The sequence below is a fragment of the Vulpes vulpes genome, chromosome X (assembly GCF_048418805.1).
Source record: "Vulpes vulpes isolate BD-2025 chromosome X, VulVul3, whole genome shotgun sequence".
Lineage (NCBI taxonomy): Eukaryota > Metazoa > Chordata > Mammalia > Carnivora > Canidae > Vulpes > Vulpes vulpes.
In genome coordinates, this window is record NC_132796.1 from 77,517,991 (window position 1) to 77,540,450 (window position 22,460).

General features: G+C 37.6%; 2 protein-coding genes across 5 annotated transcripts in view; one reads left to right on the forward strand and one right to left on the reverse strand.

The window, feature by feature from the left end:
• NUP62CL (nucleoporin 62 C-terminal like) overlaps positions 1-15,781 on the reverse strand; it is a 72,202-nt gene extending 56,421 nt beyond the window's left edge. For 2 of the 4 annotated variants that reach the window (XM_026014903.2, XM_026014901.2), the window contains exons 1-2: positions 15,602-15,742; positions 14,547-14,626 (exon numbers count right to left, since the gene is read on the reverse strand). The gene's annotated coding sequence lies outside the window, so the exon portion shown is untranslated. Of the gene's footprint in view, positions 1-14,532; positions 14,627-15,601 lie in introns of all 4 variants that reach the window. The other 2 variants (XM_072744896.1, XM_026014902.2) reach the window with 2 other exon arrangements.
• Positions 15,782-15,962: 181 nt separating this feature from the next.
• DNAAF6 (dynein axonemal assembly factor 6) overlaps positions 15,963-22,460 on the forward strand; it is a 42,406-nt gene continuing 35,908 nt past the window's right edge. Inside the window, exons 1-2 of the mRNA XM_026014923.2 lie at positions 15,963-16,030; positions 21,759-21,929. Coding sequence (XP_025870708.1) covers positions 21,762-21,929 — 168 coding nt within the window. The 5' untranslated portion in view covers positions 15,963-16,030; positions 21,759-21,761. The remainder of the gene's footprint in view (positions 16,031-21,758; positions 21,930-22,460) is intronic.

The following is a 22,460-nucleotide window of genomic DNA, read 5'->3' on the forward strand; positions in this document are numbered from 1 at the left end:
TTCTATATTATCTATAATTTTAAAAATATTTTTCCATTTTGGTTGTTCCCAAAAGCTCTGAAATTATTACTATTAATATCTAATTTAATAAAATACACTATAATATAAAATGTATTAACGTGTATTAATTTATTAATATATGTATTAATTTATTAATAAATTATGTGTTAATAAATGTATTAGTATCTTATTCAGCACATTTCCCAAGTTCTAAAATATCTACAATAAAATCAAGTTTATATGGCTTATAAACCAGAACTCTATTAACTGCATTTTGGTTTAGTAAGATCTTAAATGCCTTCTCATTAATGTTCAATATAGGTCAAAAGTATTTTATTGAAACATAATTATTTAGAAACTGGTAACCCACACGTGTAAGATGTTTCTACCAGCCAAAATATTTTATCATTCTCCAATCATGCCACAGAAGTGACTTATTGCATTATTAATATTCTCTAAAATTCTACCTCACTCTAAAACCACTTTCCTGTTCTCTTGTACCTCCTGATAAATTACATTTCAGAAGTTTTATTTTCAAAACGGAAAACAGAACATATCAACAGACTATGAATAAGAATAAACTTGCTAAAAACGAGCATTAAACGATCAAAACATTTCAGTATAACTCTCGTTACTAAATGCAGATTTGTCTCGACTGCTGGTTCTCAGAAGGTTGTAACTTTTTCCAAAACAAACATTCTTTGGTTCTTTTTTTTATATAAATTTATTTTTATTGGTGTTCAATTTGCCAACATATAGAATAACACCCAGTGCTCATCCCGTCAAGTGCCCCCCTCAGGGCCCGTCACCCAGTCACCCCCACCCCCCACCCACCTCCCCTTCCATCACCCCTAGTTCGTTTCCCAGAGTTAGGAGTCTTTCATGTTCTGTCACCCTTTCTGATATTTCCCACTCATTTTTTTCTCCTTTCCCCTTCATTCCCTTTCACTATTTTTTATATTCCCCAAATGAATGAGACCATATAATGTTTGTCCTTCTCCAATTGACTTATTTCACTCAGCATAATACCCTCCAGTTCCATCCACGTCGAAGCAAATGGTGGGTATTTGTCATTTCTAATGGCTGAGTAATATTCCATTGTATACATAAACCACATCTTCTTTATCCATTCATCTTTCTATGGACACTGAGGCTCCTTCCACAGTTTGGCTATTGTGGACATTGCTGCTATAAACATCGGGGTGAAGGTGTCCCGGCGTTTCATTGCATCTGTATCTTTGGGGTAAATCCCCAGCAGTACAATTGCTGGGTCATAAGGCAATATCAGATAAAGGGCTAGTTTCCAAGATCTATAAACATTCTTTGGTTCTAAACCTAAAACTGCAACACCAGAAGGAGCAGTTTGGACTTAATATCTATCACATTTATCAATTACATTAAACTCCAGCAAGAGAAGTGAGTCATATTTGGATTTGAAGCAATCTAAAAAAGAATCTCAAAATCAGTCTTGAATACTGTGCTTCTCCACTGGGGAGCAGAGTTCCAACCACATGTGCGGGCTACCCACCAAAACTGAAGAAAACAATTGGTTGTGCGGCAGTTGTGCCACTAGAGGCTGAGTAGCAGGAGTGAGGGGTAACACTACAAATGCTGTATTCTCCACTGCAGAGACAGCACTGAAATTGCACTTCCACTGATGAATGAGAACCCTGTGGCAGTTCCAGACTCAGTAGCAGAGGTGATAGCAGAGCCAAAAACAAAAGGCTGGACGCTGTCACCCAGTATGATGGGACACTGCATGTTAAGGTGTTGGTAAGAGTGCTGGTACTCAGCCTTGAAGCCCCTGTAATCACTGCAGGTTGTATGAGAGAGCAAGTATTGCCCAAGTTTAATTTTGGTGTACTTATTCTAAATAGAAAAAAGGAAAAAAATCAATATAATAGTTCTGACACATTAAACGACAGCTAGATAACATAGTCACAACAAATTAAGTTTCAAATATGAACAGTTTTTGAGATTTTGTTCTATAGGTTTTCATCTCAATATGGAAGGGAAGATAACCAGATATTACAAGCTATTAGATACTAACAGAATCAGGGAGAATTCCAGAGAGAATACTCCAGCTTTTCATTGGACCACCAGGTACTACCAAAAGAAATGGCTGGATCCATCTGGATTTACATTTAAAGGCATGAAGAGGGATCCCTGGGTGGCGCAGCAGTTGGGCGCCTGCCTTTGGCCCAGGGCATGATCCTGGAGACCCGGGATCAAATCCCACGTCGGGCTCCCAGTGCATGGAGCCTGCTTCTCCCTCTGCCTATGTCTCTGCCTCTCTCTCCCTCTCTGTGTGACTATCATAAATAAATAAAATTTTTTAAAAAATAAAGGCATGAAGAGTGCTCCCTTTCAAATTCTGAAACGCGAGAGGGAAGAATGTATATTATAATGATCTCGAGAGAGAGAGAGACACTTAATCAAGTAGCCTGATTTCAAGATGATTTATGTCCAAAACTCAGTGAGCACTCCTCCTATGGCTCACACAAAATGAAGGGAAATCACAGATCAGAATTCAATGTGCCTTGTGCCTTAAATCTTATATGGCTTCAATTTATAAGACTATCTTGGAAATGAGGGGTATAATTCCAAATAGTTGACTTAGAAATACCATACCATTTCTTTAGCCCTTCCATACTCTAAATGGAAAGTTTATCTTTGAGATGATGACCTTTGTCACCACTAAAAGAATCAAACTGTACTGCTCTTACCCTAACAGAAAACCCAGTTTCTTCTGTGGCAGGAGGTGATAACAACTCGTATTCCAAAGCTGAATGGTTTGGTCTGTGAAGCTAGAGCTGCATTACTGAATGAGAACAGGACAGTAGAAGAGGTACTTATTTATAACTGGTTGGGGTAGAGTCCTAAACTTAAACCCTCTTGCACCAGGTGTAGAGAATGTAAACCCAATAGCTGAAGTGGTGGTTACTGTCTTTGTAGGGCCAAAAGTGAACCCACCTGAAGGGGTACCAGTTTCTCCAAAATTAAACCCACTTATGACTCCAAGGCCTCTATGGGGGCAAGAGAGGAATGGAAGAAAACACACTTTAGAAATCTCAATGAGAGCTACAAGTCAAGATAGCAGAGAAAGCCACACTGGAATCACTCTCCCATACTCCAAACTCCTAGAAATATCAGTTTAAAAGTACTTCATAAAAAACAAATAAATAAAAGTACTTCATAAAAACATTCTTGAAAAAAAAAAAAACATTCTTGAAAGTACAAAGCAGAGTTTTTGGAGACAGAAGACAATTTTTCAGGGGCCAGAGAAGGAATTCGTATTTCTATGCAGAAGCTAAAGCTGCTTAGCCCAAGGGGGAGACATAAATGAGGTATGTGGCCCTAACAGCTGGAAATATGCTGGGTTATGGGTATGATCTGAGGCCATAGGGCAGGGCTCCTCAATCAGCAGAGGCCTAATGAAGCTTAAATCTGAGAAAGATCTATGGGAGAATGGAAAAGGCAATGGAAACATGTAGGAACTCCAAGCTGGTGAAGAAGATAAGCACAGATGGCTCAAATTCCATTCATCTGTATGGAATAGAAACTTCAAGCTAAAATGCTAACATTAAAACTGATTAGGATCTGATGAAACCTTCAAGGCTCAAGTAGGTTGCTCAGGACATCATGTAATGGAGGTGCCTCCTCCACTTCCTAGGTCACACAAGGTCAGAAAAAGCCCCCCGGAGAATTAACTCATTGATAAGAATTATATAACATCAAAGTAAACAGTCTATAGCCCTAAAAAAAGAAAATTCTCATTCAAGGAATTAGAGATAACAGAGGAAAATGAATGCCACATTGAAGTATATATTTAGGGATGCCTGGGTGGCTTAATGGTTGAGTGCCTGCCTTCGGCTCAGGGCATGATCTCAGAGTTTCAGGATCCGGTCCCACATTGGGCTCCCTGTGAGGAGCCTGCTTCTCCCTCTGCCTATGTCTCTGCCTCTCTCTCTGTGTGTGTCTCTCATGAATAAATAAGTAAAATCTTTTAAAAAAAGAAGTATATATTTAATATGTCTAAAGAGCTCAAGAGGGCAGCCTGTGTGGCTCAGTGGTTTAGCGCCACTTTCAGCCCAGGGCATGATCCTGGAGACCCGGGATCAAGTCCCACGTCGTGCTCCCTGCATGGAGCCTGCTTCTCCCTCTGCCTGTGTCTCTGCCTCTCTCTCTGTCTCTCTCATGAATAAATAAATAAAATCTTTAAAAAAAAAAAGAGGTTAGAAAGAAATAATATCAGGGATCCCTGGGTGGCTCAGCGGTTTAGAGCCTGCCCTCAGCCCAGGGCATGATCCTAGAGTCCCGGGATCGAGTCCCACATTGGGCTCCCTGCATGGAGCCTGCTTCTCCCTCTGCCTATGTCTCTGCCTCTCTCTCTCTGTCTCTCATGAATAAATAAATAAATAATCTTTTTTAAAAAGGAAAGAAATAATATCCATAAAACAAACAAGTGAATATGAAAAAGAACCAAGGAGTATCCAAGAAATAGATATCACTATTAGAAATAAAAAACTCAAGAGAGATCTAAATAAACTAGACACAATTGATGAGGAAAAAAAAAATCAATGAACTGGAAGAGAGAATAGAAGATATCCACCAGAATACAGACCAAAGAAAGTGATGGGAAAGAAGAGAGAAATTAAGAGATAAGAAGAAAACAAAAGAACATCTTCAATATATATCCAGAAAGAATATCTGAAGGAAATATATAGAATGGCAAAGACAATACTGAAAGAGTTAATAAAAGAGTTTGCTAGAACTGAATCAAAATGAGTCCTCAGATTAAAAAGGCCACCAGGTGCAAGCAGACAACCCCTCCCCACCGCCAACACACACGCACACACACACACACACACACACAAGCACATCCTTTATATACAATATATTGAAACACTAGAATATTAAATATAGAGAAGAAAATCTGAACATTTCCAGAAAGAAAAAAACATATTTCCCTAATAAGGAGTAATAACCGGTTTGACAGAAGGCTCTTCATTAGCAGCAATAACTGTTAGAAGATGATGGAATATCTTTAAAGTGTTAAGGGAAAATCATTGTGTACTTATAATTCTGAGTCAAGATTTATAAAATGGGATGTGTCTAAAGATCAGTTTTTAAACAATAGCTCTGAAAGGCAATTCTAAGAATTCAGTTTCAAAAAATATTTCATCAAAATTAAGAGCCCCATTACTTTACGCACCAGTATGAAAAAAAAAAAACAACCTGTCACAATTCCTTCTTCTCATTTAAATTTTTGTATACTTCTTGAAAGACCTCTTCTCAATGTAGACAGATTTTAATCAAACATGCATACCTTAGGAAAAAACTATTCAAAATCCAATTTTCAAGTCAAATTTTTGATGTCTTCTGTGCCACCAGGAGCACTGCTGACACAGTATCAAAGCCATGATGACAACAATGAGTTTTTTAGGTCAACTTTTTGATATTATCATATAACTTTACATCATAAATATAATAAATAACTATATATTATAATAATATGCTATTAAAACATCATTTATAGTACCATAACATTTAAAACCTCAGGAGAGTGGTATGCTTGGGAATGTAAGATTACATAAATAGAGCAAAAGAACTCATTAAGAGAACTAAAAGCCACTGAACTATGCTTTCAAGTCAGCTTTGCAAATATGTAACTAGTGCCCTTTTGTCTCTCATTTCAGCAAAATCAGTAACTAGATCTGGTTAACCATCTCCACCATTCTCTGCCCACAACCACTGGTTTCTAGGAGTTAAAGGTGATCCCCTGTTGTCTCAGGATTTCCACCCAAACCACCTATTATGCGAGTTTTGATCCTAGACATTTTGATATTGCATGTGCATACAGGAACAACTCAACTTCTGCCTGGCCAAAAGGGACTGTAAAACACCATCGACTGTTCAGACTCATTCAATTTCAGAGATGTCTAAAATATGAAAAGCTGTACCTCTTAACGTTGATGACATATGGTATCTTGAGTAGTATTTGTGTCATGGATATAAGTGAACATCTACCCAAGGGTAATTCTGAAGGGCAATATTTATTTTAATGTCTTAGTTACTACATGCTTATCATTATTATTAGACACATGTTAAAACTTATTAAATGTAAGCCTCAAATGGTCAAGTGTAATATTTCAAGTGTAAGAAGTCAGTCCTAGAAGGCACAGAGAGGCATCTTGAGCAGAGTAAGAGTTTTTGCTGTATTTACTCTTACATTTCCCAAGGGTACCACTTTCCTGAGGTTTTAATTATTATGTTATTATAAACTACATTATAATAATAGATTACTGTTATATGATATATAGTTATATGTATATATTTATTATATATAAATATATATGGTAATATAAATGTCAAAAAATTGTTGCCAAACTTTGGTTTTGAGACTGTAATAGAAATTGATACTTTCAGATTTAGGTATTGTCATCAATGTCACATTGCAGGCCAAAGGAGGCTTTTCTGGGAGTCATCAAAGGTGGCATGTTTTTTCCTGTCCCCTTGTATTTGTAGACTTACTATTCTTTTTAAATTAATTTAAGAATCTTCCTGTTGAATGTAGCATGTAGCTTAAAATTTTTCCTACCTAAAAAATTTGAAAAAAAAATTCACATTTGAACTAAAATGCATTTTTGTCATTAAGAATTTGGCATCAAAGATTCTCTCCCTTCCATTCCATTTAGATCTTAAATCTTTCATATTATGCTTTTTCATTTTTCAATATGTTTTCCTTAACCATTTTCTGACAAAAGTGTTTTAAAAGTCTTCCTTTATTATTAGGGATTGTCAATTTCTCTTTATAATCCCATTGCTTTTTGTTTTTATATATTTCAAGACTATGTGGTTACAGCATAGGTTCATAGTCAATAGCCTCTTTGAAGATTTTTTTCCTTTAGTTACTGTGAAATGTCTGTTTATTACTAAACTGCCTTAAATCATATTTTGTATGACATTAAGGCTGCCTCACAATTTTTCTTTTGGTTGGTATTTGCCTCATGTATATTTTTCCATCCCTTTGTTTTCAAACTTTCTGAGTCATTTTAAGTATAGTTTTTGTAAATAGCAAAACTGCAAAATTTTAAATCCAATCTAAGGGTCTCTTCATAAGTGAGCTTCTTTTATTTACATTTATTGTAACTACCCATATACTTAGACTTACTTCTTCCATCTTATTTTGTGTTTTTTATTTGCCAGAGTATACATCTTTTATCTTTGTCTGCATATTTGAATTGATGGAATTTTCCCTATTCCTTTTATTTTTCCCATGCTTGTAAGTTGCATATTCTATTAATTTGTATGAGTTTTTTTCTTGAATTCTTCTTTGTAACATACAGATCTACATTCATGTTTTTCTAACAGTCTGAAATTAATCCGTATTCCCTATTTTTTTTAACAAACAAGACCTTAGCACACTTTAGCTTCGCTATGTATATCACTGCTTTATTAAAAAGTGGAAAACATGGACGCCTGGGTGGCTCAGCGGTTTGGTGAATGCCTTTGGCCCAGGCGTGATCCTGGAGTCCCCGAATCGAGTCCCATGTCAGGCTCTCTGCATGAAGCCTGCTTCTCCCCCTGCCTGTGTACTCTGCTTCTCTCTCTGTGTCTCATGAATAAATAAATAAAATCTTTTAAAAATTAAAAAGAAAAAGAAAAAGTGGAAAACAAGTCTATACTCCCTATACATGGCTATGAGTGGAAATAGCTGTCTCTGTCATGATGAGTTCCTCCAGCCAACCTCAATTTCTCTTCATCCACACTGCCTGACTATAGGAGCTTTAGGTTGACAAAACTACAGCTTTTTATGTTGAGCCCAGCTTACAGTTCTATCTTGGATGCCTTAAACACAAGCACACATGTTCTAAGAAAGAAATACTGGTTGGTAAAGGATTTCTGCAGAAAACCTATTAGGCCCCCATAAATCATTAGAGCTCATTGAAAAAGTTCCTAGAAATGGGCAGATGCTCCCTGCCAGGACAGTCCAATCTCAATAGGGCTTACTGAATTAACTCAACAATTGGATAGGAAAAAAAACATTCAATGAGTCCTGCCCATCAGACTGTACTAGTCACTTAAATGCACTGGAACCTCGGTGTGCTCACCTCTACAATTCGGGCAGTTCTGCTAAATGAGTAACCAAAATGTTTTTTAACAATAAGTTTATAAAGGGCCCTCCTTGTCTGATTTAATTTAATGTAAAGTGCTGTATGAAAGCTTTCCAGTATGTAATGCTGGGGTTCTCCTCACTGTCAGTGAAGGATCAGCAAATCAGAGATATCAGTCCTCTCGTAGCTGGCCCAGGGAGTGAACATAAATTGGATTTCAAATTACAATTCAAAAAATTACCATACATCTATCTAATTTATCAGCATGGAGATTATCCTATGTATTACCTATCATCATTTATTGGTCCTAGGAGTATTCTGGGTCGTAGAAAAACTGAATGCGGGCCAACAAATTATGGTAGGTCATTTTAGGACAAATCTTTTACCACTTAAGTTCTTGAATCTCTTATGTAATATAAAGGGGGAAAAGATAAAAGATAGCATTTATCGAATCAGAAACTCCTTATCTTCCAATTACCCACAACAAATCATGAAGGCATTTTGATCTCCATTCTATAGTTGAGGAAACTGAGTCTCTGAAATAGTAAATCACTTCCCCAAGGCCAAGTGAAGGAAATGGTCACAGTACTTCCATTTTGATATTAGCATAATCAATGCATTATTAGAAAGAGGAGTCTCTATCTCAATGACAGAAACAAAATAAACTCAAGCTTGAGTACCTATAATAAGCTATTTCAGCACAAATGTTTAGAGGCTTCTGTCTCATAAAGTATAAATGATTTGGGGGAATCATTCATGCCATTATTCCCTGATATCACTTGAAGAAATGATGGTCAAGCAGTGACTAGCATAGAAGCTCAACCATGAAATTTGTTTCCTACCTTCTCAGAAGCAAATAGACTATTCTTCCTTGGAGGCAACATTCCCCCTAACCTGTCTGGTTACTTGACAACCATCAAGTTCCACTAATTCACTTCACCTCAAGAACATCATGACTAGGGGTACCTGGGTGGCTCAGTGGTTGATTGTGCTTTTGGCTCAGGTCATGATCCCAAGGGTCCTGGGATTGAGTCCTGCATCAGACTACCCACAGTGAGCCTGCTTCTTCCTCTGCCTATGTCTTTACCTCTCTCTGTTTGTCTTTTATGAATAAATAAATAAAATCTTTTAAAAATTCATGACTAAGTGATCTGGCATGATTAGTCACGTTATAAAGCCATCTCTATAAATAGCAATGTCTGATAACACGTATGATTCTTTAACATATCATTAATTACCAAAACCTAAAGAGAGAGGCAGAAAAGCAAAGGAAAATACAAATTCACTGAAGAAATTCCTTGTTCCACCATGAAAGCCTCCCAGAAAGTAGAAAAATGTAAGCCTCCAAGTATAGTAGGTGCTTTACTTGCCACTGAATAGTTATGGATGCCAACTCTAGAATTAGAAACTGAGTTACTAATGTTTTATTCTAAATGTTTGAGTCCCCAGAAGAGAAATGGAGAGGGACAGGTAAAATTTGCCCAGCCATTTTTAAGGGAAATAGGAAGGAATCAAAATTGTAATGATGATCATTTTATTTTATGCCACAATAAAATACAGGGTTACTGAAAATGGTACATTAGCTATGAGTTCATATTAAACATCTTTAGCAGTATAACTTACCAATTTTCTTTCACATTAAGTGCTTTTCTCCTCCTTCATCCAATAACATATCAAAGCTATAAGGTCAGAATCCTATTTTTTTAAGAGTCAGAAAAAAATTTTCTTTAAAAAAATCCCAAAATTAAGACCAACTTTCCAAATATGAAAAGTACAACATTGTAGAAGACTATAAATTGCCATGAAACAGGTCTCTTTCTTAGTAAATGCCTACAGCCCTTACAAAATTGGAAAAGGGAAGAGACTAGAGGTGGGATCAAAGGGGGAAGGTGGGCAGAAGGACTGGAGAGAGGAAGAATCTTGGAAGCCCTGAGAAAGACGAAAGAGCAAGCAGGGTGTATGTGTGCAGGAGGGAAACTTATGAGTGGGCAGACATGGAAGACAGAGAACCAAATAGAAGGCATGGCTATTCGGAAACTGGGCATCTGGGCAGAGATGACCCAAGATGGCAGAGCACTGAGTGGGGATGGGGGTTGGGAGAAAGGGGAAGAACAGTGTTATGGGGAGAAGAAAGAGAGTAAAACACTTGAGAGCTAATCAAAGAAACAAAGGAAGAACGGCATTCAAATGCAAAAAGAAAGCCTCAAAGGCCTACCGAGATGAATCCTCCCCAAAACACTGGAGAAGTAGAGCAAAACACAAACAAAAAGACCCCAGAGACTTCTGAAGCACAGTATGCAAAAAAACCTTACACAAGCATGTAAATAATAGTAGTCATTTAAAAATTTCAAAAACTATCATTTTACAAGGAAAAATAGATCTGGCTAATATAACTTAAAGTTTATTTAAAAAAATAAATCTCACTTTTCTCAGTGCTTCATTCCACCAAAACCATGGCATCAAGTATATGCCTTTGAAGAATAAGCATAATTCTTATGTTTGCCATTTTTGACTGTGGTAAAATATTGTATACTTTATCATTTTAACCATCTTAGGCATACAGTTCAGTGGCATTTAGTATGTTCACAATGTTGTTCAACTATCACCACTATCCACTTACAAAACCTTTTCAATGCCAATACAGAGTTTGGCACTGAAAAATAACTCCCCATTCCCCACTCCCACAGCCTCTGGTAATCTCTATTTTATTTTCTGTCTCTATGAATTTGTCTATTCTAGGAACTTCATATTAGAATCATACAGTATTTGTATGACTTATATGAATATTTGTATACTCAAAACTACCTAAATGTTCAATAACAATAGGGAGATTTTTCTTAAGTGGCATAGTTATATGATAGAATACAGCAATAAAAGCAAACTTTATCTATATTTAGCCATTTGGATAAATCTCAAAAACAATGGTGACCCAAAAAAGTTGCAGAAGAGTAAGTTGCAGAAGACAAATATGGTACACTGTATGTAAATATTAAAGGGCATACAAAAGAATAGATTACAAATCATTTATGGCCATTCACATTTGAACGCACATAAAAACATACATAGAAAAATATATAACAACTTCAGAAGAACAATTTTCTCCAGGATAGGAAGGAAATGATACTGGGAAGGAATACAAAGAGTTAGCTATAATGTTTTAGTTCTTTAAAAAACATAACTTAAAGAAAATATGGCAAAATCTTAACAACCATTAAGATCATGTACCATCTTTGGTTGGTACATGGATGATGGTGTAGAATAGTCTCTGTACTTTTGTCTGAAATACTTTATAATTTTAAAAAAAGAAGGACTAATGTTTTAGAATGGCAGAAAATAAGACAATATGTGTGCTTTGAAAAGGGAGATGCACTAATAAAGGCCAATTATAGCTTTTATTCTCCCAATTTAATTGGCTCCTTTATAAAATTTTTTTTAATTACAAATGAATATGCACTCATACAATCTTTGGAAAATATATTCATAAGGAATGCTAATCAGCCTGAGTGTTATTATGGCACTTGAATCTGCTCAAATCTGCTACGGTTCACATATCTTGTAAAGTAAATCATTTTGAAAATGTCTATACTTATTAGTTTAAAAATGCATCCAGTCTAACTCATATGTACAATAGATATTATGGTTGATCACTGCTGCTCTGGCAACAGAAAGCTAGACGGGTAAATTCATACATCTAATTGGGGACAAAATCTAGCGTCTCAGGTCTAGATCCCTGGCCTTCCTGTTAGGATTCCTCTTGAGTTTCGTGGAAGGTAAAAATTATATAAATGATTTTAAATAACCCAAACTTTATAGTGCTATTTTTAAAAAATATTTTATCTATTTATTCATAAGAGACAGAGAGGGAGAGAGAGGCAGAGACACAGGCAGAGGGAGAAGCAGGCTCCAAGCAGGGAGCCCGATGCAGGGACTAGAGCCCGAGACCCCAGGATCACATCCCAAGCCAAAGGCAGGGGCCAAACCGCTGAGCCACCCAGGGATCCCCTAATGTTATTGATAACATGAAATTACTGGAAATGAATTTTCTGTGGTTAGACTGAGTAAATTATGGCCATCTCACTCCTATGGAACATTAGTATGCTTTTACTAATAAAAAATTTGGAAACTATCCACCTGGGCACCTGGGTCGCTCAGTGTTTGAGTGTCTGCCTTTGGCTCAGATCATGATTCCAGGGTACTAGGATCGAGTCCGGCATTGGGCTCCACACAAGAAGGCTCCTTCTCCCTCTGCCTATGTCTCTGCTTCTCTGTCTCTCATGAATAAATAAATCTTAAAAAAGGAAAACAATCAACCACATAGAAAAAAATTCCCAGAACAGTATTAAATAAAAGGAACAAAACCTATCTATATAAGCAAGGATTAAGAGAATTTAAAAATATGGGTACATATGGGGCCACTGGGTGGCTCAGTCAGTTAAGCATCTGCCTTTGTCCTGGGATGGAGCCCATGTCCTCAGGCTCTCTGCTCAGTGGCAAGTCTGCTTCTCCCTCTCCCTTTGTGCCTATGCCTGCTTGTACTCTCTCACTCACTCACTCTCTCTCTCAAATAAACAAATAAAATCTTTTTTTAAAACATGGGTACATATGAATAAAATAGGAGGGAACAGAAATAACAGTTATATTTTTTGCTGTAGAATTGGAGGAAATTTTTCATCTTTAATTTCTTTTAATGCTGGCTTAAAAATTATGTACTTAGTATTTTCAGACAGTTCTATATATTATAGAAGAATTAGCTAAACTAAATCTCTTTTTCATAGCTATAAACTTTTAGGTGTATTTTTTATTTTTTAGATCACTCAAGTCAGTAGTCAAAAGCCAGAAATTCTATAGCCTCTGCAAGGCAGAGCTCTCTTCCTGTTTAAACTTCTGCCTCTAGATCTGACCTGCTATCAAGAATACTAGACTTGATTAAGTGAGTTCTATTTCTGAGATCCATTTACTGACAATGTGATCCTGGGCTAATCACGGAAATGCTGTAATGTTTGTGTTCTATCCCTAAGTTTCTGTATTTACAAAATTCTCCATGGAATTCAAGTACTCTAAGATTCACCTCAGATCCAGGGCTCATCCCCTACTTGCCTACCTCTTAAATCCTGGGGAAAACAGTGCTTAGCACTGGATTCCACCTTGCTAGGGGCAATTGAATCCCCAAAGATGAATAGCATTTGTTTCCCAAGATGTAAACTATTATTTATTGAATATTTGTACATCTGGCACTGTACCAAGCCCTTCAAATATATTCTATGAACCACCTTCCCCACCACAGACACACAGAACCTGGAGCCAGGGAAAACTGCATTTGCAATTTAGGGGCCAAAGGCAGGCATCCTCAAGATGAGCGACTTGGACCAAAGATTATGCTGAGCAGAAAACAAAGCCCAAAGACTCAGAAAGAAACTAACCCCACCCCCCACCCCCATGCACACACACAGCTGCCTGAAAGATTTTAGATAAAGGACCTGTTCCAGCAAGAGAGCTATCAGCACAGATAACATTATAATATGAACTAGGCAAAGTAGACAGGAAGGAACCTAGCAAAGCCTGTTTGGTTAAAGTCCTCTCTATGTCCTATGATTTCTGAATAGCCCAGCAAACCTTTATTTACCAAACATTTACTCTTTTTCATCTTCTGGCGAGTTGTGTTCCTTCCCTTTGAAATCCCAGACCACTTTTTCTCCTTAGTTCAGGATGACATATATACCTCCTTTTGCTTGTCTGGAATTTCATCTGTAGATTCCCCTTATGTACAAAATTACATTGATTTTCTCCTCTTAATCTGTCTCATGTCAATTTAAGTCTTAGTCCACCTAGAAGAATCTTGAGGGACAGAGAAAAATTTTCTTCCTCTCCAAGAGTGACAAACATCCTGTGTGATTCCTAAACACACACGTTTGATAAAAATAGATAGAAAGAGATAAAAAAAAGATAAAAAAAGATAGAAAGCCAATATTTTTCAAACTGAATGAAAATTCATTAGTGGATTGTGGTCTACATTAAAATACACACACACACACACACACACATATATATAATGGATATCATCAGAGTAAATTGCATGTAGTTAAGTATTGTTTTTGTGAAATGACTGTCAATTATATATTGTATATGTATATACTAGGTCACAACATAAAATTAATTTCTTACTGTGGTTACAGCAAAAAGGTCTGAAAAGTACTAGCTAGGCATTACTTAGAATACTGCACAATGAGGCAGAATAGTAACAAAAAAACAATCAAAAAAGAGCATATAAACCTAAGTTCCACAAATTTCTAGGGAAATAACAAAATTTAAGACACTTAAACTCCAATCATCTATAGTCATAAGGGGTATTGTGGTATAATTAATTTGGCCAAAAAGCCAGTAACTTTACTTTTAGCTAATAACTTAAACATTATACCTCGATTTATTTACCTCCGTTCGCTGTGGTAATAACAAGTAGAATGGACCAATTATTCAGGCTTCACTGTCGCCTTCACCAGATAAGATGGAAGCTGGAAAAACATGATAGCCAAAAGAAGGAAAGCAATTTAGTGAACTCATTAATCGAATTACAATCGCTGGCTAACCAAATGTAACCATCCATTAAAGCCATTCTATCGCTCTTTGCCCACAACGCTCAAATAACAAATTAGGGGCCCCACAATCCAACGCAACTAATCAGTTCCGAAAAGTCCAAATGCTTATTATGTCATCCCCTTTTGCCCCTTTTGTTCAAAACCAAACCACGGAATTTACGTGAAACCCGTGTCACAACTGAACTTCTACGTGAAGTGAAGACACTCAGATTGCCAAGCAGTGGCAAGCGGGCGGCGCGCCTGCGTTTCTCCGCTCCAAGGCGGGAAAAGCAGGGCGCCGGGTCCCCTCTGTTACTGGGGTGGGACCGTAGTTGTAGCGGCAACAGGGATGCTCTCCCCCCTTCAGGCGCCAGAAGTCTTGCCCACCACAGCAGAGGAAAATAAGTTAGATCCCACCCTACCCTACCCTACCCTAGCGTACACACACACACACACACACACACACGCTGAGTGAAGGAAAAGAAGCGCGATCCCACCTTACACACAAACACGCCCCGCGTGCGCGCGCGCGCGCGCGATAACCTGAGGAGAAGCGGGATCCTATCCTACACATCTCCCCTCACACAAGCTGAGCTGAGGCAAAGAAGCGCGGTACCCCCTTACCTGCGCGCGCGGGTGTATACACATACATGCATGCACACACAGAGAGACGCTGAGCTTGGACGGAACCACAACACGTGCCTCTGTCGCGGGGCGGGGAGGGGGCGTGGGGAGCGCGTGCAGAGCTGCAGCAAAACCTTCTCAACCCCCGGGCCACCGAGCCTCTCATTCCACCACCAATGTCCCGGATCCACGGGATCAATTGTCCAGTCTGGAATTCACTTGCGGGAAAAGTGCAAAGATGAGCGAGCCCGCTGAGGATTGGGACAAACGAAAACCCCGCAAACTTACCCTGTTGCCAGCCGCCGCTGCGCCGCAGGCAGTCCGGAATCCAAAAGAAATGGGGAGGACCTCCGAGACTGTCTAAGCGGTCGGAGAGGCGGGCCTGGGCCTAATCCCACCAGAAAAAAAAAAAAAAAAAAAAAAAAAAAACGGCCTCTCCAGCAGGCAGGTTGCTGCTGGAGTGACGCTGAGAGACACTTCACTGGGGTCCACCTAGGTAAACCGAGAGGGCGGCCATTGACCCTGACTGGCGCGCGCTCGGATTGGTTGGTTCTGGTGTTGTTTCAAAGGAAACTCTTCTGTGATTGGCCAGGAAAGTCAAGCGGGAACCCGGGAGGTGGTGAGTGGAGGGGGCAACAAAACTGTTACCTAGGCAACAAAGAGACGCAGAGCTCTCCGCTATTTTCCGCCCAGCCAGCGACCCGAAACCTGACCCAGGTGAGAAAACCTGAACCTTAGGAAGGGGAAAGAAAGGGTCCACAAACACCCTGTCTATCGGAAAAACTAAGGAGAACTCTAGAGTATTTCTAACTCTGAAAAGATACCCCCAAAAGCCACAAGTAACAAGTAGAACAGACCTTTTCCCTAAGTTCCCCTGACCTAGACACTAGAAGCTGGAGGCAGCTTTAACAAAACTCAAATCTATTCAGGTTGTGAGAGGTGGGACGGTTTACAATACAAGGGAATAGATGTTGTTCGACCGTCTGAAGGCCAAAATGAACACACGAAGGCTTCTCAATGCCCTTTATCAACTCACACATACATATGGTTGTAACACTAATTTGAGAGTGAAAACTGTGCCCTTATAGGTAGATCTGGGTGCTCCAGATAACCCACTGTTCCTTGTGTTTTACATACACAGGCATCATTTACCAGAGGGGCTTGGTGGGAGATTATATATATATATATATATATATATATATATATATATATGTATATAGAGAGATAAATATATATATCTGTATTTATATATTAAATATACAAATCTGTCATATATATATATATATATATATATATATATATATATGGGGTACGACGCTGTTCAAATTGAAAGAATATTGGCCCGTGCCACTTTCTACATGGACAATGGCCTGTTTGCGCAAACCTGAACACTGTGGCCTGAGGGTTCCAATGGACGTTGGTCAGATCCGTTGAGGACCGAGAAGCAGTCAGACAGACGGCACTTAAGTGGGCTGAAGCGCCGTGTGCGAAGACTACTTGTGAGCCTGCTACTCACCCAGGCTCACGGAGGGTGGATCAGGCGAGTAAGTATTATAGTCGTTGGACTATACCTGTCAAAAGGTAAGAAACAGTGTCAAAAATAAAATAAAATAAAATAAATAAAATAAAATAAAATAGAAGGGGAGAGAACAGAATTTGACCAGAGTGGTAGGGGTCATTTCTCCTAAGAGCTTCTTGTTCTGACAAGGATTCAGAACAGAGACTGTTTCCCAAAGAAATTAAGCACTGGCCTGTTGACTTAGGGAGAAAATTTCAAAGCACTGAAAGAAAATTTGCTGTTTCAGGTCCTTTTTAGATAGAGGTAGAGAATGAGGATTAAAGAGAAAAAAAATGCCAAGTGTATTAAGTTTGTCTAAAATAAAGTGTAATAGAGGAAGTATTAAAAGAGGCTCATTTATGAAATATTCCAGGTACTTTCAAAAATCATCTTCCTATTAAATATATTTTAAATTTATAAGAAAAACCCTGTTAAGTCTTCATAGTTACTTATGACTTGGTACATTTTATGGCAGTGAAAGTTTGAGACCTAAAAAAGGAAATCATTCTTGGTATTGTAAAGACAAAGTACAAAATGAATTAATTTTAATAATCATTGATATGTATAGCTGTCAAAAATGTAAAAAAAGAAATTAGCCAACATACTGTAATTTAATTCAGACATAGGCAGAGATGATGTTTACTTTTGCATTTTCAGAAGAATTTTAATTCAGAAATTGCTAAATAAGAATTATGTGAATAAAGTTGCCAGAGAAATGCCCAAGTTAAGAGAGTAAATGGATTTTGAATTCTTTGAGATCATTCAACTATAAACAGTGCTTTACATAGGGGTATGTGTTTACCTATTAAACAAGTTCCCAAAGGATACTAGCTATGATTCTTTATTTCCCTGGTTTTATTTGCTATATATACTTGAATTAATATAACATTTGCCTTTGAGTAGTATGTTATTCAAGGTTTTTACTAATTTCACTTAGATTTTTCTCCATTTAGTTCAAGTCAAAGAATCATCTCTACTGACACTGTGGATGGATGCAAATAAAATAGAAGGAATGACCCCAGCCCTCACAACCAGAGTCAGACTTAATCCCTGGTTACTGATACTGCTTCAGTGCCATGGGTCTGGAGCCATCCTGGTTGAGATTGTTTATTCCCTAACTGGTTTCTATGTTTCTGTAATGAGCCGTTTCTGAAGTGTCTGTCTCCTTAGCTCTTTGTGGCTAGTACCAAGAGAAATACGCCCAGTCATACATACCTTTATGTATGAAGGCCCCAATGGCTCAAGTTGATGTGGGCAAATCATAGGCTTTATCTGGAAAATTCTGCCTTTGGTATTAGCCTAGCAAAGGAGAGTGCAAGAAATAAAAACAAAGGGCCTAGAAAATCTATTTTCTAATAACCAAATCTCAAATTTATTTAGCAATATATTTTGTTTTTAATGAAACTATTACTTAAGTTTTCTTTAATTTCAATTTATTCTTGGCCTGTTTATGTGGCAATGCCAGATTCAGGCAATGGGGCTCTAGAATGTTCTTTAAAAAAAAAAATCACTACACTGGGTAGTCTAGGCAAAAGGAAGAATACATTCTAAGGTACAAAGGCAGGAGATTATAGAGTATTTTTTTTAAGATTTTACTTATTTGGGGAGGAGGGGCAGAGGAAGAGGGAGAAAGAATCCAAAGCAGACTCCTCGCTGAGGTGGGGAGCCTGGAGCTGGCATTCAATCCCACAACCTGAGATCATGACCAGAGTGGAAATAAAGGCCCAGACATGCTTAACCGTCTGAGCTAAGCAGGCGCCCCATGGGGTATGTTTAATAAGCAGTTCAGTTTTTAACAGAATACAGATTGCATGTAGGAGAATAAGGAGTGGCAGAAAATTAGGTTAGGGTGACATCATAAATGACCTTGGTTGCAGGGTTTAAGATGAACCTAATGTATCTCAAATTTACAGGTAAAAGATAGCCTTATAAATGAATAATACTGCATGGTTTGTAAAAAGGCATCTTGCTTTAGTTTTTACAATGTGATGTTTCTGTCAAGTAAACTTTATTGTTTTCAATAAAGTTTAATAAATTATTCTTAATTTGTCAGACTTCTAAAAAAGGTGATAGACTCTGCATTTCCATTAAATTTATAATATTTTTTTCCAAAAATTCACATCACTGTTTTCCTCTTTTGATCCTTTCAAATAATTAGTTATTCACAAAGTACTGGTGATTCATTTCTCAAAATATAATATCAACAAGAATGTTTTGATTTATTATTTTGTGTGTGCAGGTTATTGTTAGAGTTGATATGGTAAAAAATATTTTTGCTAACGTGCCAATTTCATTATGACATGTCTATGCCCCTTTAGCTACAGAAGAATCTATGCCATTTTATGCCAGCATAATTTAGAATTTAAGAAGTCTAATTCCTAATGTGCTTTAGATATGTAGAGTGTTACTATAAATTATTGTGGATGATTTGTTATATGATCAAACATACATCCCAAGAAGTGGCATCCCCTTTAAAGCAGTCTCTTTGGGAGTCTATCCACTTGCTCTTGCTATTGCTCAAATTATTTTTCAAAATACTCTTTTAGAATAGCTTTCAGGCCTATAGCACATTCTCTTGAATCTCCTCAAAGTAGCAAATCTTCGTATTTTGAAAGTAGATGTAATATCTAAATACATCTAGAAATCACTTGGGGACAAATCTGTTGTATAATCAAACTGAGTGATGCCATAATGATACCTATTTTCTTGGTGATACATATGAAGGCAACTCCAAAATATTTTGAACACTGATATTATAATTTACATCAGCGTATAACCTTCCAAGGTGACTACTTTGAAATACAATATTCGTGTGAATTTAATCCTGCTTCATTCAGTATTCATAAACTGTTGACTATATGCCAGCTCTGGCTTTTGAGACTCTCAGCTTACAGGGATGGCTTCCCACTGCCCATGCCCTGCCTCTCACCAGATAACCAGGCCAGAGCTACTTCCCAACTGGTAGGGATTTAGGATAAATCTGCTTTCCCTCAATCCAGTATCCACTGTACCCACTGAACAACAGCCTTGCTTCATAATGTAACTACCCAGTAACATGAGAAAGCCTTTGATTCAGTGCCTAGTTCTCTTTTCCAATTGTAACATTGAGCCCTGCCCTACTCTGAACCTTCATCTAGCTGCCAACTCCCCAGTAATCCTCAAGAATCAATTGGCCCTGCCTCCTATACACTCCTACCTATGGACCAGGGTTCTAGGTACTGTTCACCTAAACAGACTTCCTATACCCCCCACCTATGTACCACTTCTAGGCACCGATTACCTAAACAGACCTCCATGTAACCATGATTATTCAATCTTTCTGCCCTGAAACATTGCTCATGTCCCCAAAGTCCCGCTGTCATGCCCCTACCAAGCAGATGAAAATATATGAATAGCAATTCTGATCGCTACCTCAGACACTGTATTTGGGACTTCTGAATACCCTTCTTCTGGGTTAGCTTTGCTGGTTCCAGTTTATTCCCCTCTCACCAGCCCACCATTAAGCTCTCACAAGCCTCATCATCAAGTATCTGTGTGTGCAGGCCCTATGTGCCAAATAACAATGACAATTTTATACAACTTTTCAGATTTTAGTAAACTCTTTCACCTGCGTTGCATAATAAGGCCATCACAACAATTGTGTAAGGTGGGAAATGCTGGAGTAATAAAACAGTTTCTGCTATATTTGTTTTATAAAAGCCTCATTGTTTGTGCAATCTCAACTCAAAATATTGTTCATATCACTGCGTCTGAGACCTGGATCCATTTCCCCTTTTGTTTTCAAAGGTAGAAAATGTGTCAATAAGCTTTTTGCTTTTAGTGTTCAGTAAATATTTAATGAACAGATAATCAACTAGAACTTTTGAAATATAAACAAGAGCCTTTGTGTTTAATTTGTCAATTATTTATTTCCATAACAGACTATCAGGTCATACATACCATGAGAGAAGATTGTTTTATCACCACTTATTTCACCTTTTCCAATTTAATGAGTTTCCAATGTAATAATGAATTTTATCATTAACTTATTTGACATCATTATTAGAAGTGATATTCATGCCCAGTAAAATTAAAATTTTAAAGGACCAATAATAGCTAACACATGTTGCACGCTTACTATGTGCCAGACACTGTTCCCAGCTCTTTGACATGTATGAAGCTTCTTAATCCTTATAACAACCCTATGAGGTAGCACTATTATTCCTGTTTTACAGGTGAGGAAAATGGGGTGTATAGAGTTTAAATGATGTGCCCAACATCAAAGAGCTGGGAAGTAAATAATAGATACAAATCTAGGCAGCATGACTCCAGACACCTTACTCTAAACCACTGTGATACACTGCCTCTATGCTAGATGTATAAGGCAATTTCACATTTGTTTCATACCCTTGACATCTCCTATAGGCAATAAGATAGGTTTTTCATTTAAAAAAGAAAGTCAAAATAATAGTAAAACATAATAAAACAGAAGGTTTGTAAAACACCATCCGTATGCAGATTGATTTTGACAAGTGATTTTGTACCAGCACACATTTGAGAGTCCCTTTGTATTACTGTTCTAGGCACAATGCAGGAATTGTAGTGGATCATTTAATAACAGTGCTAAAGAAGTGTTCCCTGTGACTTAATTTTATAAAATCATGTTTAAAAAATATTAGCAGTGGTATAGAACAGATTCCTATTATATTTATGCCCAAATAATTAACAATAGTCTTTACTCAGGCTATTCATTAAAGTCTGTGACACTTCCAAGATGTTTAAAGACTCTGAATTCCTACCCTAAATGTAACTGTAAGGATTACTTTAAAGGCTGAAGGTTGATTTAATCTTTGGTTGTCAATGAAACAGAATACCAAACTATCTCTTTCTGATTATCTTCTTCCTCAGAACATGGAACCTGAAAATATGGAATCGGAAAATGCAGAAACCGAAAATACGGAAACTGAAAATCCAGAGTCTGAAAATATGGAGATCGAAACCATTTCTTCGGTTTCAGCTCTGCAAGCTCTCTCGAAGCTACTTTATCCTGAAGAAGAGGATGATTTTGAGCCTGGACAGGTGGTCATAGACTTACAGATGAATTAGCTCTATTCACACTAAGTTGTTAAACTGTATTTGAACATCTTGTCCCAACCTTGTTGTGGGGAGCAGGGCTATGTCATTCGATATATTCACAGGAGGTTGCAGGACTGATTATGCATGAGAGTGTAACCTCTGGTACATTTCTAGCAAACACAATTATATTTTTTCTAAACTACCTGAGCACTGAATAGGAAAATAGTTCTGTAACTATGGTAGCAATAGCCACATTTCAAAATGTTTGTCATTTATATTTATGGCCAAATAATGCTTGACAACCACTGCAAAGAGCGGTAGCTTGGTTTTTTTTTTTTTTTTTTTTTTTTTTTTTTTTTTTTTTTTTTGTAGCTTGGGTTTTTAAGCCTAGACAGTATTCCTAAAACAAATAACTTCGACTAGACAGTATTAATTAGGCCCCCATAATCCAGTTCCCTTAATTTTTAAAAATTTGTCAACAGGGGATCCCTGGGTGGCTCAGCGGTTTGGTGCCTGCCTTCAGCGCAGGGTGTG